General features: G+C 52.8%; 3 protein-coding genes across 4 annotated transcripts; 2 read left to right on the top strand and 1 right to left on the bottom strand.

The window, feature by feature from the left end:
• On the bottom strand, window positions 1-2,332 carry LOC147229799 (zinc-binding protein A33). Its single transcript, XM_086155933.1, has 6 exons — window positions 2,205-2,332; window positions 1,980-2,075; window positions 1,530-1,763; window positions 919-941; window positions 712-827; window positions 1-639 (listed from the first exon to the last, which is right to left on the bottom strand). The coding sequence occupies exons 1-6, from the start codon at window positions 2,268-2,270 to the stop codon at window positions 86-88; spliced, it is 1,089 nt and encodes a 362-aa protein (XP_086012059.1). The 5' UTR covers window positions 2,271-2,332; the 3' UTR covers window positions 1-85.
• A 1,311-nt stretch (window positions 2,333-3,643) lies between these two features.
• Window positions 3,644-7,039, top strand: ino80e (INO80 complex subunit E). 2 transcript variants are annotated; one of them, XM_086155439.1, is made up of 8 exons: window positions 3,644-3,764; window positions 4,021-4,103; window positions 4,519-4,589; window positions 4,670-4,722; window positions 5,260-5,335; window positions 5,473-5,584; window positions 6,067-6,165; window positions 6,486-7,039. In XM_086155439.1, the coding sequence occupies exons 1-8, from the start codon at window positions 3,737-3,739 to the stop codon at window positions 6,705-6,707; spliced, it is 744 nt and encodes a 247-aa protein (XP_086011565.1). In that variant the 5' UTR covers window positions 3,644-3,736; the 3' UTR covers window positions 6,708-7,039. The 2 variants fall into 2 exon arrangements, with proteins under 2 accessions (XP_086011565.1, XP_086011566.1); XM_086155440.1 differs by lacking the exon at window positions 6,067-6,165.
• A 540-nt stretch (window positions 7,040-7,579) lies between these two features.
• On the top strand, window positions 7,580-11,074 carry LOC147229797 (uncharacterized). The gene is made up of 3 exons (XM_086155438.1): window positions 7,580-8,004; window positions 9,495-10,196; window positions 10,320-11,074. Exons 1-3 carry the CDS (start codon window positions 7,729-7,731, stop codon window positions 10,830-10,832), a joined length of 1,491 nt encoding a protein of 496 aa, XP_086011564.1. The 5' UTR covers window positions 7,580-7,728; the 3' UTR covers window positions 10,833-11,074.
• The last annotated feature ends 526 nt before the right edge of the window (window positions 11,075-11,600 follow it).

Genomic DNA, 11,600 nt, shown 5'->3' with positions numbered 1-11,600 from the left:
AAAGAGGAATCACACACAGATGTTTATTTTGGCGGTCACGTGATTAAGGGCACCCTGGAGCGTTTGACTTGGGAACCCGGGGTCGTCATAGCGACGGGCTGAACAGGCGAATGGGCGCGGCGTTCTTCCCGTCGTCGGTGTCGCACGGGTTGTAGAAGGGGAACAGCGGGACCAGCACGGTCCCCATGGTGAAGGTGTAGATGGGCGCCATGGTGACGGCGTTGTAGAAGGAGACCTCCTCCCGCTCGCAGTCCAGGAACACCCCGACCCGGACCAGGCGGACCGACACGGGCACCTGGGTGGGCTTGGGGTCGGTGCAAACCATGTAGGCGCCGCCCTTCAGCGCCAGGGTCCAGAGGCCGCCGGAGGTACCCGTCGCCGCCGTCTCCCCTCTGCAGACGTCGGCGCGCGCCACGCCCAGCCGCCACGCCGTCTTGCGCTCGACCTCCACCTCCCAGTAGTGGCGGCCCGAGGTGAAGCCCTGGAGGCCCAGGACGCAGTAGTAGTAGTGGAAACGGCGCGGGCCCGGCTCGCCGTCCGGCTTGTCCTTCTCCTCGTCGAACCACACCGACGTAAGGGTCGGCGACAGGGACAGGCTCGGGTGGGCCGTCTCGGGGTCGAAGGTCACGGGGGTGAGGTCTGCGAGCACAAACACATCGTCATCTCAGCAGGGTTCACGCCTCCAGAGAGGAGAGCGCCGCGTCGACGTACTCGGGTAGAGGCAGCTCTTCATATGCTTCCAGACCCGGTACTGGATCGGACCCACGAACTGACCCGAGCGGACCTCGGTGTCCACGTCCGCCGGGGGGGTGAAGACCACGTGAGACCTGCATGGAGGAGGAGGGGTGGGGTGATGGAGGACAGGAGGAGGTGAGGAGGAAGAGGAGGAGGGAGGTGGAGGTGAAGGTCCAGACTTGCCTTTTGACCAGATCTTGAATTTCCTGGAGGGAAAAAAGAAGAAGAAGAAGTTTAGGTTTTCAGGGTTTGAATGAACAGAACCACCAGAACTGGTCTGGATCCTCAGAGCAGGTCTGGATCACCATGACTGGTCCGGACCCTCGGAATCCTGTCTGGACCCCGAGGACCAGGGTGGAACCCCCCAGAACAGGTTTGGACCCTCAGGACTTGTCTGGATCCCCAGTACCGGTCCAGACTGCCAGAACTGGTCCGGGAATCCAGAATAAGTCAGGATCTCCAGGACCAGGCTGGGACCACCAGAGCTGGTCCACTCTTCCAGAACCAGTCTGGATCCACAGATATGGTCCAGACTCCTCAAACCAGTCCGGATCCCCAGGACTTGTCTAGACCCCCAGAACCAGTCTGGATTCACAACACTTTTCTGGACCGCCAGGTCCCCAGAACCAGTGCGGCCCTCCAGAACAGGTGTGGACCCTCTGAACCGATCTGGATCCCCGGAGCTGCTCTGAACTCCCATTGATAACTCCAGATCCGAAGAACAGGTCTGGACACCAAGGTTTTTTTCTGGACCCCCAGACCCAGTTGGGACCGTCGCCGAGGCGTGTTCTGACCCGCAGCAGCTGAGGACTGTCCTCCTCGGCCAGCTTGGCGTTGAGCACCCCGATGACCTTCTCCAGGTTCCTCCCCTGGTCCACCAGCTTCTTCTCGCGTTCCTTCAGCTGCCTCAGCTGCTTCTGCCTCTCCCGCCGCAGGCGCTCCACGTCCTTCAGCTCCTCCTCGTCCAGGAAGCGGTGCAGGTTCCGAAACTCGGCGCCGATCTCACGCTCCAGGACCTCGAACCTGTGCTGATGATGAGGACGGGGGTGGAAAGAGCTCAGAACGTCTGATAACCACCACTGGCGTTTCATCAGAGATAATCCATTGATTGATTGCTCTGATCAGAACCACAGTCTAGACGTAGTTCTAATGATGGACTGGTGGGTTAGAGCAGCCTGGTGCGCGTGTGTGTGTGTGTGTGTGTGTGTGTGTGTGTGCACCCGGAATCAATAATTCAGCAGCACCTCCACTTCCACGGCGTCGGCGCACGTCTCCCGCTCCGCCTCCCTGCACTCGTCCACCTCGTGCTTGATTCTTTTAATAGCCTGGATCAGCTTGTCCTGCAACACGGAGGGCAGGGTTGGAGAAGGAGAGCAGAGCAGAGGAGAAACATGACGGCGCCTGATGTCCCGCCGCGGGGGGGGGGGAGCGATCTGATTGGTTCTGGCAGACCCGGGCGGCGCTTTCACCTTCTGTTGCGGGAGGAGGCTCGGGCCGCGGAGGCTGTTGGCGTCTCGGCTTCGGTTGGGGTTCATTCCTGGAGGACGGAGAGCAAAAGGGCTCCTGACAGAAGTGCAGGGACGCTGACGGAGGGGAAAAGGGGGGGGGGGGGGTCGGGGTGGATGGAGGAGGGGCGTGGGTGGAGGCGGGGGTGGCGAGACAAGGGCACGAGCCGGCGGAGACACAATGACGTGGGTTCAGGAGGCAGGATGTGTGAACGCGGTGTGAGGGTGGAGCTGGGGAGTGGGTGGGGGAAATTTATGGCAGTAGATACAGAGGCGTCTATTTTGGTCGTCGAACACAAAAGGAATCTGCTGGGGGCTGATATTGTGTTTCAGGGGTTGGGATGGGGGGGGGGGTTGGCTTTGTGTTTTTTTTTTTTTTTTGTTGGTTTTTTTTTTGCAGACGTCAAAAACACCAGAGAAGCTTCCCCCATGTGGATAGGGGTCATGATGTTCGGGGTAAACTTTGCCCTCCGTCTCGTCTGAGGGCAGATCACTGTCACCGTCAAGCTCTTCCTCTGCTCCTTCCTCCTCTCCTCCCCGGATGCAGCCGAGCTGAAACGCGGCTCATCTATAATTCATTTCCCCGGAATCACGACACGATGCGGCAGGTGGGGTGCCATCCTGGACGCCGTGATGGCGGCCGACATTCCAGGGACACTGGGCATGTGTGGTGACCCCGGGGCTGCAGTAAACAAACATTCACTTTCATGGTGGTTTGGCTATTTGGTTTCAAAGCTATTTCACAATAATAATAATAATAATAACATTGATAACAATAATAATAATAATAATTGTAATAATCCTTGTCGAAATCTTCTTGTCTTGGCAACAGGACTTTAATTTCTTCCATGTCTTCTTCATGTCCAGTTGCAAGACAAGTATTCACAAGTATGATGGATGACTGAGAACCTCCACAGAAAAATAGAAATAATAATGAAAGTAATAAGAATAATCTTCCCCAGTAACAGCTGGGATCGGCTGCAGCAGTAGGATAAGGGGAAGATATTGGATGGATAATAGTAATTCATAATAATACTAATAATGATAAGAAGAAGAACAACAACATACAAGAATGACAACAACAACAATAACAATAATTGTATTTTTATAATTATTAGTATTATTATGACTAGAAGTAGGAGGAGTAGTACTGCCACCTACAATGAAGAGGTCTGAAAGGTTGCTAAATTATTTTTCTATTGTTGTTGTTTCTGTTGATAATAATGATAATAATAATAATAATAATAATAATAAGATGAAGAAGAAGAAAAAGAGGGAAAAAAAGTATCTTCCATCTAAATCGATCGATAAACAAGAACCTGATTTATTTATCTAATTCCGTAAACAATTTAAGTTTTTACATTCAAAATTATCGAAATTAAGCTGAAATCTCAAAACAAAGGGGCGGCGCCTCTGCTTATATAAACCAACGAAGAAGAAGAAGAAGAAGACGCGCGCCATGACGTAGCGATGATGCACCGGAAGTAAACAAAAGTATGTCGCACAGACAGAGCCAAGCCAGAGGTACGGAAGGGGTTTTAAATATATTTTGTTTATATATTATATATTTTTATTTCCGTATTTTGCAAATAATTTCCAAATACTTGAAAAAATAGAGACGTGAACGCGTTACGTCACGGGCTCGTGGGACCGGAAGCAACAGGAGCGCGCTAGCTTGCTGTTTTTAGCATAATCTCGGTTAGCATCCCGGTCCTGCACCGCAGCCCCGCAGCCCCAATACGGTTTAAACATCCCGGCGCGGGTGTTTGTGTCGTTCCAGAGATGAACGGGACGCCGGACGTGGATGTGGACTACAAAAGAAAGTATAAGAACCTCAAGCGGAAGCTCAAGTTTCTCGTTTACGTGAGTGAAAGCGGAATAGGTATTTGTTGTCATTACGCGACGTCACTTTACTCTGTAAGATGCTAGGTGTGAAGACTACATAATATTTCTTATACATATGTAGACATTCAGTCTTATACATTCTATATAATAGGTAGAATGGCTCAGATGTCTAAATATAAAAATGAATATAGACAGAGAGTGATAGTGATGACTTGAGTATACAGATGATGTTTTGTTTACAGAGCGTCCGCCATTTTGCTTCCGCCATCTTGGTCTCGCTATATTTACCCTGGATGCTGAAGACAGGTGGTTGTGATGATGATGATGATGATGATGATGATGGCGGTGGTGGTGGGTTAGTTTGTGATTGCGTGAACCCAGGGGTGGTGATGTGGTGGTGAGGGTGCTGGAACCCTGTCTGCTCTCCCTCCAGGAGCAGGAGTGTTTCCAGGAGGAACTCCGGCGAGCTCAGAGGAAACTGCTCAAAGTCTCAAGGGACAAAAGGTGAGATCCTCTCCCCCCCCCTTATCTTGTTTCCATGGAAACAGGCAGCAGGACCAACCGTTTACACCGGTGTCTTCCAGCTTCCTCCTGGACCGGCTGCTTCAGTACGAGAGGATCGATGACGACTCTTCAGGTGAGAAACACCCTCAAGCTTCCTGCAGGTTGATTTGATTTTTAGTTTTTTTTTTTAATCCCTTGTATTTAATTAGACAGGGTATTGATGAGATACTGAGCAAACGGGCAAAATATAACCAGCAGGGAATTTATTCAGGCAGCATTTCCTGATTCATTTTATTAAAGCTGAAAGACAGATAATTCAAACAGCATTTGAAGATCAGAGAGAAAAGGCCGCAGCACGTTATTCCATTTCGCATGACACCAAAACATGTTATCACGTGTCATGTCTCACCATGGCACACTACTCAATACCACGTCATGTCCTGTCTCATCACGTCCCGTTAGGTTTCGTCATGTCACATGACATTACTACTCACCACGCCACATCAAGACATACCATATCGTGTCACACCCAACACGTCATGTCACACCACCTCATGTTGTGCCACGTCAAATCATATTACACCATGTCACGCCATGTGGTGTGTCAGGTCATCCCTGAGCGTTCCCAGCGTCCCCCTAGCATTGACAAGGTCTCCCTGCGGTTCCCCAGATTCTGAGGCCACCGTGTCGTCGGACAACAGCGAAGCCGAAGGTCCGAGGGAACGGGAACGAGACGTCGTGAAGAAGTACGTCGTCATCGTCGCAGTAACGACTCCCGTCCGCCTCCGCACGCGAAGTCCGAGCCCGGCTGAGCGGAGGAGCCCCCTGTGCTCCGGGTTGTGAGGTTGTGTCTGGATCGTGTGTTGTCTCTGACCCGTCTCAGGAGGAGAAGCAGCCCGGGAGCCTGCCTCCCCTCCTCCTCCTCCCCGCACCTGGCCCTGCTGGCCCGTCCGGGCGTGTCCCCGCTGCCCTCGTCGGGGCCGTTCCTCAACGCGGTGAGTGGCTCCTCGGTGCCTGTCCGAAGCCCATGCCGCCGCAACGCGGACCTTTTTCTATCAGTTCAGCTTTTCCTCATTTTTATTCATCCGTTGTTTTGTTTTTTTTCCCTCCTTTGTTTTTCTGTTTCGCCCCATTTTCACCATCGTGGCATCTTCATCCTGCTGTGCCTGGGGCTGTGTGTGTGTGTGTGTGTGTGTGTGTGTGTGTGTGTGTGTGTGTGTGTGTGTGTGTGTGTGTGTGTGTGTGTGTGTGTGTGTGTGTGTGGTCACAATGTACACTGGTGCGTATGTGTGCGTATGTCTGTTGGCGCTGTGTGTCTGTGTGCGCGCGTGTTTGTGAATGTCTGTCTGTCTTTGTGTGTGTGTGTTTTCACTGTGAACACGTGTGTGTGTGCTTGGTCACTGGACACACTGGTGTGTGTATTTGTGTATGAATGCTTGTCTGTCTGTGTGTGTGTGTGTGTGTGTGTGTGGGGCAGATGCCCTTCCCCCCAGAGTATTTGGCTCCACCTGCTGAACGAGGGAAGAGAGAGAGAAAAACAAAGACGCCAAAAAACAAGAAAGAGGCTCCGGGGAAGGTGAGAGAGGAAAGGGTTAAGTGTGTGTGAGTGTGTGTGTGTGTGTGCGTGCGTGCGTGCACACGTGCCATGTAAACACCAGGGAGTTACGCACATGATTGGTAGCTGTGCCTTTTTCATCCTTACGCGGCGACAGATGACATCTGTTCATGTGGCGTGTGAGCTGAAGCTCCGCCTCCGGCTAGTTAGCTTAGCATGACAATGGTCCGAGGCCTTTTGGTGTCGCCAGGCAACATATCCAGAGCAAATCGGCGAACAGAAGCCCAGGGGACCTCCCCAGTCCTCCGCCCCGTTGACCACCCCTCCTTCTCCCCCGTCAGGTCGTCGCCCCGATGTCGGCCAACTACCCGTCAGCCCCCGGTGCCGCCAGCGCCGCCGCCACCTCGGCGTCTGGCGGCCCCTTCAGCTGGGTCCCTCGCCAGATGCTGAGCGGAGACGCGGCGGAGGAGGACGGGGACAGCGATGGGGACAGCGAGCGAGGGGACGAGGATCGGGGGGAGGCGGACGAGGCCGAGCTGGTCATCGACATCCCTAACGAGTGAACCGTATGTGTGTGTGTGTTAGTGTGTGTGTGAGATGCTGCCCTGCTCAGCGGCTCCTTGATAAAGAGCTCCCTCGTGTGGACGGTTCCTGAACTGCAGCATCACCCTCAGGATGCTGGGACTCCTCTTTGTCAACCCAGAAGATCAACCAGAACACTGCCTTCCTGGGAGGGCAGGCGTACCACAACAGTCAACCTATGTTCAGTGTCTAGAATATATCACCACAAATTGTGTGTGTGGGTGCAAGTGTGTGTGTGTGTGTGTGTGTGTGTGTGTGTGTGTGTGGTCCGTTTTCACGTTTTTATATGATATAAAAGTTATTTGCCACGGAATCCAACGCCCCTGTTTTCATTCCCCAGCGCTAAGAGACTGTGAAAGAGTTAAATGGGTGAGGAACTGAAAAGCCGCGCCCTAGACATCACACCCAGAAACTCATTCCACACACACACACACTCCTGAGGTGTGTTTTCAATGACTACAACAACCATCCATTTAGAGCACCTGAGAAAAAGCTGTGTGTGTGTGTGTGTGTGTGTGTGTGTGTGGGTTTGTCTGCAGGCTGCAGACCCTATTCCAGTGTCGTGTACTGACAGGCAGGTTTTATTTATTAAAGACTGCAGGAGTGGAGGTCAGAATTCCAGATGCACCGGATTCACGTGTCCCATCAGAAATCAGAAAGCCGTGATTTGTCTTTTGGGCGACAGCAGGTCAGAAGAAGAAGCTGCTGCAGGACCGGACCTACAAGTACCAGCTGCCTGAGGGGGGCGTGCCTGCACCCCCCCCCCCCCCCCCCCCCCCTCGCAGCACAGGCATTTAAAGGCGTAGCCCTCAAGAGAGAGAGAGAGTGAGAGGGGTGGAGGCTGTCCAGGAAATGAGGAGCTGAGATCGACTGCAGCAGGAGTGGAACGCGGTGGAGGACAGGAGGTCTGTGAGGCCGTTAGACCTCGGCCTTCATCCATGTGGAGCAGCTTCTGGTAACCCCGGCAGTGAGTGTGTATGTGTGTGTGTGAGTGAGGTGATCATGCTGCTTCCTGTGGCCCTGGGCCTGTTGGCCTCCCTGGCCCGGTGGTCCTGGGCCCTCAGTGACGGAGAACCCGGCTTTGGCCACTGCGGCCACTCCTTCTACGCCCAGACGCCCCCCCGCTGGGGGGACCCGGGGGGGTCGCTGCAGCCGGGTTGTCACCGGTCCCCTGGGGGGCCCGGGTTCGCCTCCCTCCGCAGGGCGGGCTGCGACACCGCCGTATACACCGCCTTCCACCTGGAGCCCGGGTGGAGCAAACCAACGGGGGGCACGGAGGTGAGAAGGGGAACCGACCAATAAGATTCATCGATATTTATACATCACAACTTCAAAAATGTCAGGGTATTCACCTTTCACCTTCCTATTGTTAGTGCTAGGTTGTTACTAGATTATTGTTTATTGTTGTTAATAGATTACTGATATTACTCGATGTTACAAGATTATTACTGTGATAAGAAAGATGTGCAGAACTGCGGTTACTATAGAGGGATAAAGTTGATGAGATGTACAATGCAATGAAGGGAAAGAGTATTGGAAACTAGACAGAGCAGAAGCCAGAATTTGTGAACAGCATTATGGTTTCATGCCTGGAAAGGGTACTTTAGATGCAGTATTTGCTTTGAGAATGCTGGTAGAGAAGAACAGAGAATGTCAGGGGGAGCTACAGTGTGCCTTTGTAGGCCGAGAAAAAGCATACGACTGGGCACAGAGAGAGGAGCTATGGTATTGTATGACGTCTGAAGTGGCAGAGAATTATGTTAGACTGGTGCAGGACATGTATGCTAGATGTTTGACAATGGTGAGGAGTGTTGTAGGTGTGATAGAGAGGTTCAAGGTGGAGGTGGGACTACATCAGGGAGCAGCTCTGAGCCTCTTCTTGTTTGCAGTGGTGATGGACAGGCTGACAGATGAGGTTAGACAGGAATCTCCATGGACCATGATGTTTGTAGATGACATTGTGATCTGTAGTGAGAGTAGGGAACGGGTGGCGGAACATCAAGAGAGGTGGAGGTATGCACTGGAAAGGAGAGAAATGAACGTTTGTCATAGCAAGACAGAATATATGTGTGTGAATGAGAGGAAACTGGGTGGAACAGAGTGGAGATCAAGTTGAAGTACTTAGGGTCAAAAGTCCACAGCGGTGGAGCGTGTGGAGAAGAGATGGGTTCAAGCAGGTTGGAAAGGGTGGAGAAAAGTATCAGCGGTACTATGTGATAGAAGACTCAGCCAGAATGAAAGGAAAGAGGTAAAAGAAGGTGGTGAGACCAGAGATGCTGTATGGTTTGGAGACTGTGGTGTTGAAGAGAAGGTGTTGAGGTTCTCTTTGGGAGTGACCGGGAAAGAGAGGAACAGGAATGAGTCTATCAGAGGAATAGCACATGTTAGATGTTTTGGGAAAAAGGTCAGAGAAGCCTGACTGTCACGTACAGAGGAGGGATAGTGAATATATTGGTAGAAGAATGCTGGGATTGGAGCAGGAAGTCAAGAGGAAGACCAAAGACGAGATTTATGGAAGGGGTGAAAAAGGACATGTAGATAGTTGGTGTGAGAGAAGGGGATCCAGAGAACAGGGTTAGATGGAAGAGGTTGATTCGCTAAGGTAGCAGCCCAAGGGAGAAGAAGAGGACGACTTTTAATAATAGTAGTAGTAAGTAGTAGTAGTGTTAAATGAGCCATGATTGTTGTCTCCTCCTGAGCTAAAGGATGGTGATGGAGGTTATCCCCACTTCTTGGATGTTCTTGAATCCGCCTTGTGATGTTTCCAGGCAGAAGAAGAAGAAGGAGCCACTCAGGTTGAAAGTCCCGCCCTCCTCCGAGCAGAAGCAGATCCATCACCCCCCGACTCTCCTCTTCATCGCTGGGACAGCAAGGTCTCCTCCCTGGTCCAGACCAGCGCCCTGCCCCAGTGCAGCGCCCTTGAGGGGGGGCTGTACGTCGTGATGGGGGCCGGCGGGCCGGGCGACGCCTGTCAGGAGGAGCCCCTGTGGGCCGCCCTGTGCTGCTCGGCCCCAGGGGGGGCCAGGGGTTTCAGCCTGGGCTTCATCGGCCAGGAGGAGGACCAGGAGAAGCAGGTGACCGTGGAGGAGCTGGAGGAGCGGCTGGGGTTGGAGCAGATGTTCGTCGAAGGCTGCAGGGCAGGGACGGCGGCGGACGCTCAAACCGCTGATGTCGCCGGAGGCGAGGAAACCCTGGCCGCGGTTGATTCTGAAGACGCAGAAGCAGCACCGGGCTTGGAGGAGGAGGAGGAGGAGGAGACGATTCGCGCCGATGATTCGCAGGAAGTCGCAGTGGCGTCGGAGAGCGGTGAGGAAGAGCAGGCCGGTGTGGCGTCGGAGAGCGAGATGGACGTGCAGGGAGGAAACACCAACTCCAGCAGCATCGTGGTCTACGTCCTCTCCACCGTGGCCTCCATCATGACGGCTCCACTGCGGCCAATCGTCTCCAGAGTCACCCAGCTGCCTGGACAGGTGGGTCACATGACTGGGTTTGGAGGCAGCTCTTAGACGGTGCCTCAGCTGGAGATCCTGGTGGTGTCAGACCACCTGGGCGGTGATCCTACCTGAACCCCCTCTCTGCCCTTGTTCCCCCAGGTGACCTACGTCCTTCAGCAGGACCTGGATGTTCTCACGGCTCTTCCAGGAGACACCGTGTCCGTGCTGCACCTGCTGATATCCGACCTCCTGTCCGGGGGGATGTCGGCGGTGGAGATGGCGGCGGGGGTCGGGGAGTCCTTCCTGTCTGGTGCCTACTACTGTGGCTCCTCCCTGACGGCGGCGCTGGTGGGCAGCTGCCACGCAGGGGTTGCCGGCATGGGGACGTTGGCAGGGGACACGGCGGGGCTGGTGGGGGACACCCTGGGGGGCGCCTGGGGGGTCACCAGGTTCTTCGGAGGGCGTCTGCTGGGGCAGAGCGAGGGATACGTGGGGACCGTGGCGACGGAGATGGGGTGGCAGGCCAAGGCAGTGGGCAGGGGTCTGGGGAGGCTGGCGTGGAGGAGCGGGAACGGCGTGGGCAACGTGTTCAGACTGGGAGGGGGGCTAGTGGCGGGGGCGGTGGACGTCCTGCTCAGTATGCTCGCGGATGAAAAGGAAGCACGTCAGTGAAATGGGAAATCCCAGGTCGACCTCGAACCACCCCTCGCAGGATGCTTCTGTCTGGATGAAACCAAAGCAGGAGACACCTGATGGATCTTCTGAAATGTTCTGTCATGTCTTTAAACCGGACTTGTGCATCTCTGAACGCCAGATTCCATGACAGCTGGTGCATTTTAGCTGGGAATCCCTGCACTGTATCAGGATATTGTTCGCCTCCATCTTGATTCTAATAAAGGTTTCTCTGCATGGCGGCTCTTTGTGCTGGGATGTATTTTGATGCCACCAAACGGCACGAGAAGAGTTTTTGCTTGTCCAAATCTACAATAGCTAGAGGGAAACAAAATGCAGTGGTGCTTTAACAGCCTTGCACACACAGATCGTGGCTCAACATGTGACACCAAACAGAGTATAACCCCTCCACAATGTTTTATTTATCATTTCTATTTACAGCAGTTCTTTTCTACAGAAGCACTTCTTCTCACACAGTTGAGATAAAAGAACCCTCACACACATTTTACAACTTCTATTACAGCATGTTGCAGTTAAAAGGTATGTTACATGTCTGAGCGTGTTGTCTATTTTTAAAAAAATATTTATAATAGTAAAACTAAAGGTAAAAATAAAAATAATAGTTGTTTTAATTATCTATTACTATTATACATGTGTTACTGATATTATTATTTTTTCTATTATTACTATCACCAATTATTGAAATATATAGAAAATTCAACATATTAGCATAACATGTGCTTCCGTATTGTTGTTTTGAGACTTCCG

Source organism: Fistularia commersonii, chromosome 11 (assembly GCF_037954325.1).
Source record: "Fistularia commersonii isolate RoL2024-O1a breed Wild chromosome 11, RoL_Fcom_v1.0, whole genome shotgun sequence".
Lineage (NCBI taxonomy): Eukaryota > Metazoa > Chordata > Actinopteri > Syngnathiformes > Fistulariidae > Fistularia > Fistularia commersonii.
This window is presented reverse-complemented; position numbering and strand designations above follow the sequence as displayed.

What these genes read in the sequence shown, in the direction of transcription:
- LOC147229799 (XM_086155933.1), bottom strand. Translation starts at nt 2,270, where the DNA reads ATGAACCCCAACCGAAGCCGAGACGCCAACAGCCTCCGCGGCCCGAGC. An exon ending in GCCTCCTCCCGCAACAGAAG is followed by an intron (nt 2,076 to 2,204) that starts GTGAAAGCGCCG and finishes TCCGTGTTGCAG; the next exon opens with GACAAGCTGATCCAGGCTAT. An exon ending in ATTCAAGATCTGGTCAAAAG is followed by an intron (nt 828 to 918) that starts GCAAGTCTGGAC and finishes TCCTCCATGCAG; the next exon opens with GTCTCACGTGGTCTTCACCC.
- ino80e (XM_086155439.1), top strand. Translation starts at nt 3,737, where the DNA reads ATGTCGCACAGACAGAGCCAAGCCAGAG. An exon ending in AAAGTCTCAAGGGACAAAAG is followed by an intron (nt 4,590 to 4,669) that starts GTGAGATCCTCT and finishes GGTGTCTTCCAG; the next exon opens with CTTCCTCCTGGACCGGCTGC. An exon ending in GAACGAGACGTCGTGAAGAA is followed by an intron (nt 5,336 to 5,472) that starts GTACGTCGTCAT and finishes GACCCGTCTCAG; the next exon opens with GAGGAGAAGCAGCCCGGGAG.
- LOC147229797 (XM_086155438.1), top strand. Translation starts at nt 7,729, where the DNA reads ATGCTGCTTCCTGTGGCCCTGGGCCTGTTGGCCTCCCTGGCCCGGTGG. An exon ending in AACCAACGGGGGGCACGGAG is followed by an intron (nt 8,005 to 9,494) that starts GTGAGAAGGGGA and finishes TGATGTTTCCAG; the next exon opens with GCAGAAGAAGAAGAAGGAGC. An exon ending in TCACCCAGCTGCCTGGACAG is followed by an intron (nt 10,197 to 10,319) that starts GTGGGTCACATG and finishes TTGTTCCCCCAG; the next exon opens with GTGACCTACGTCCTTCAGCA.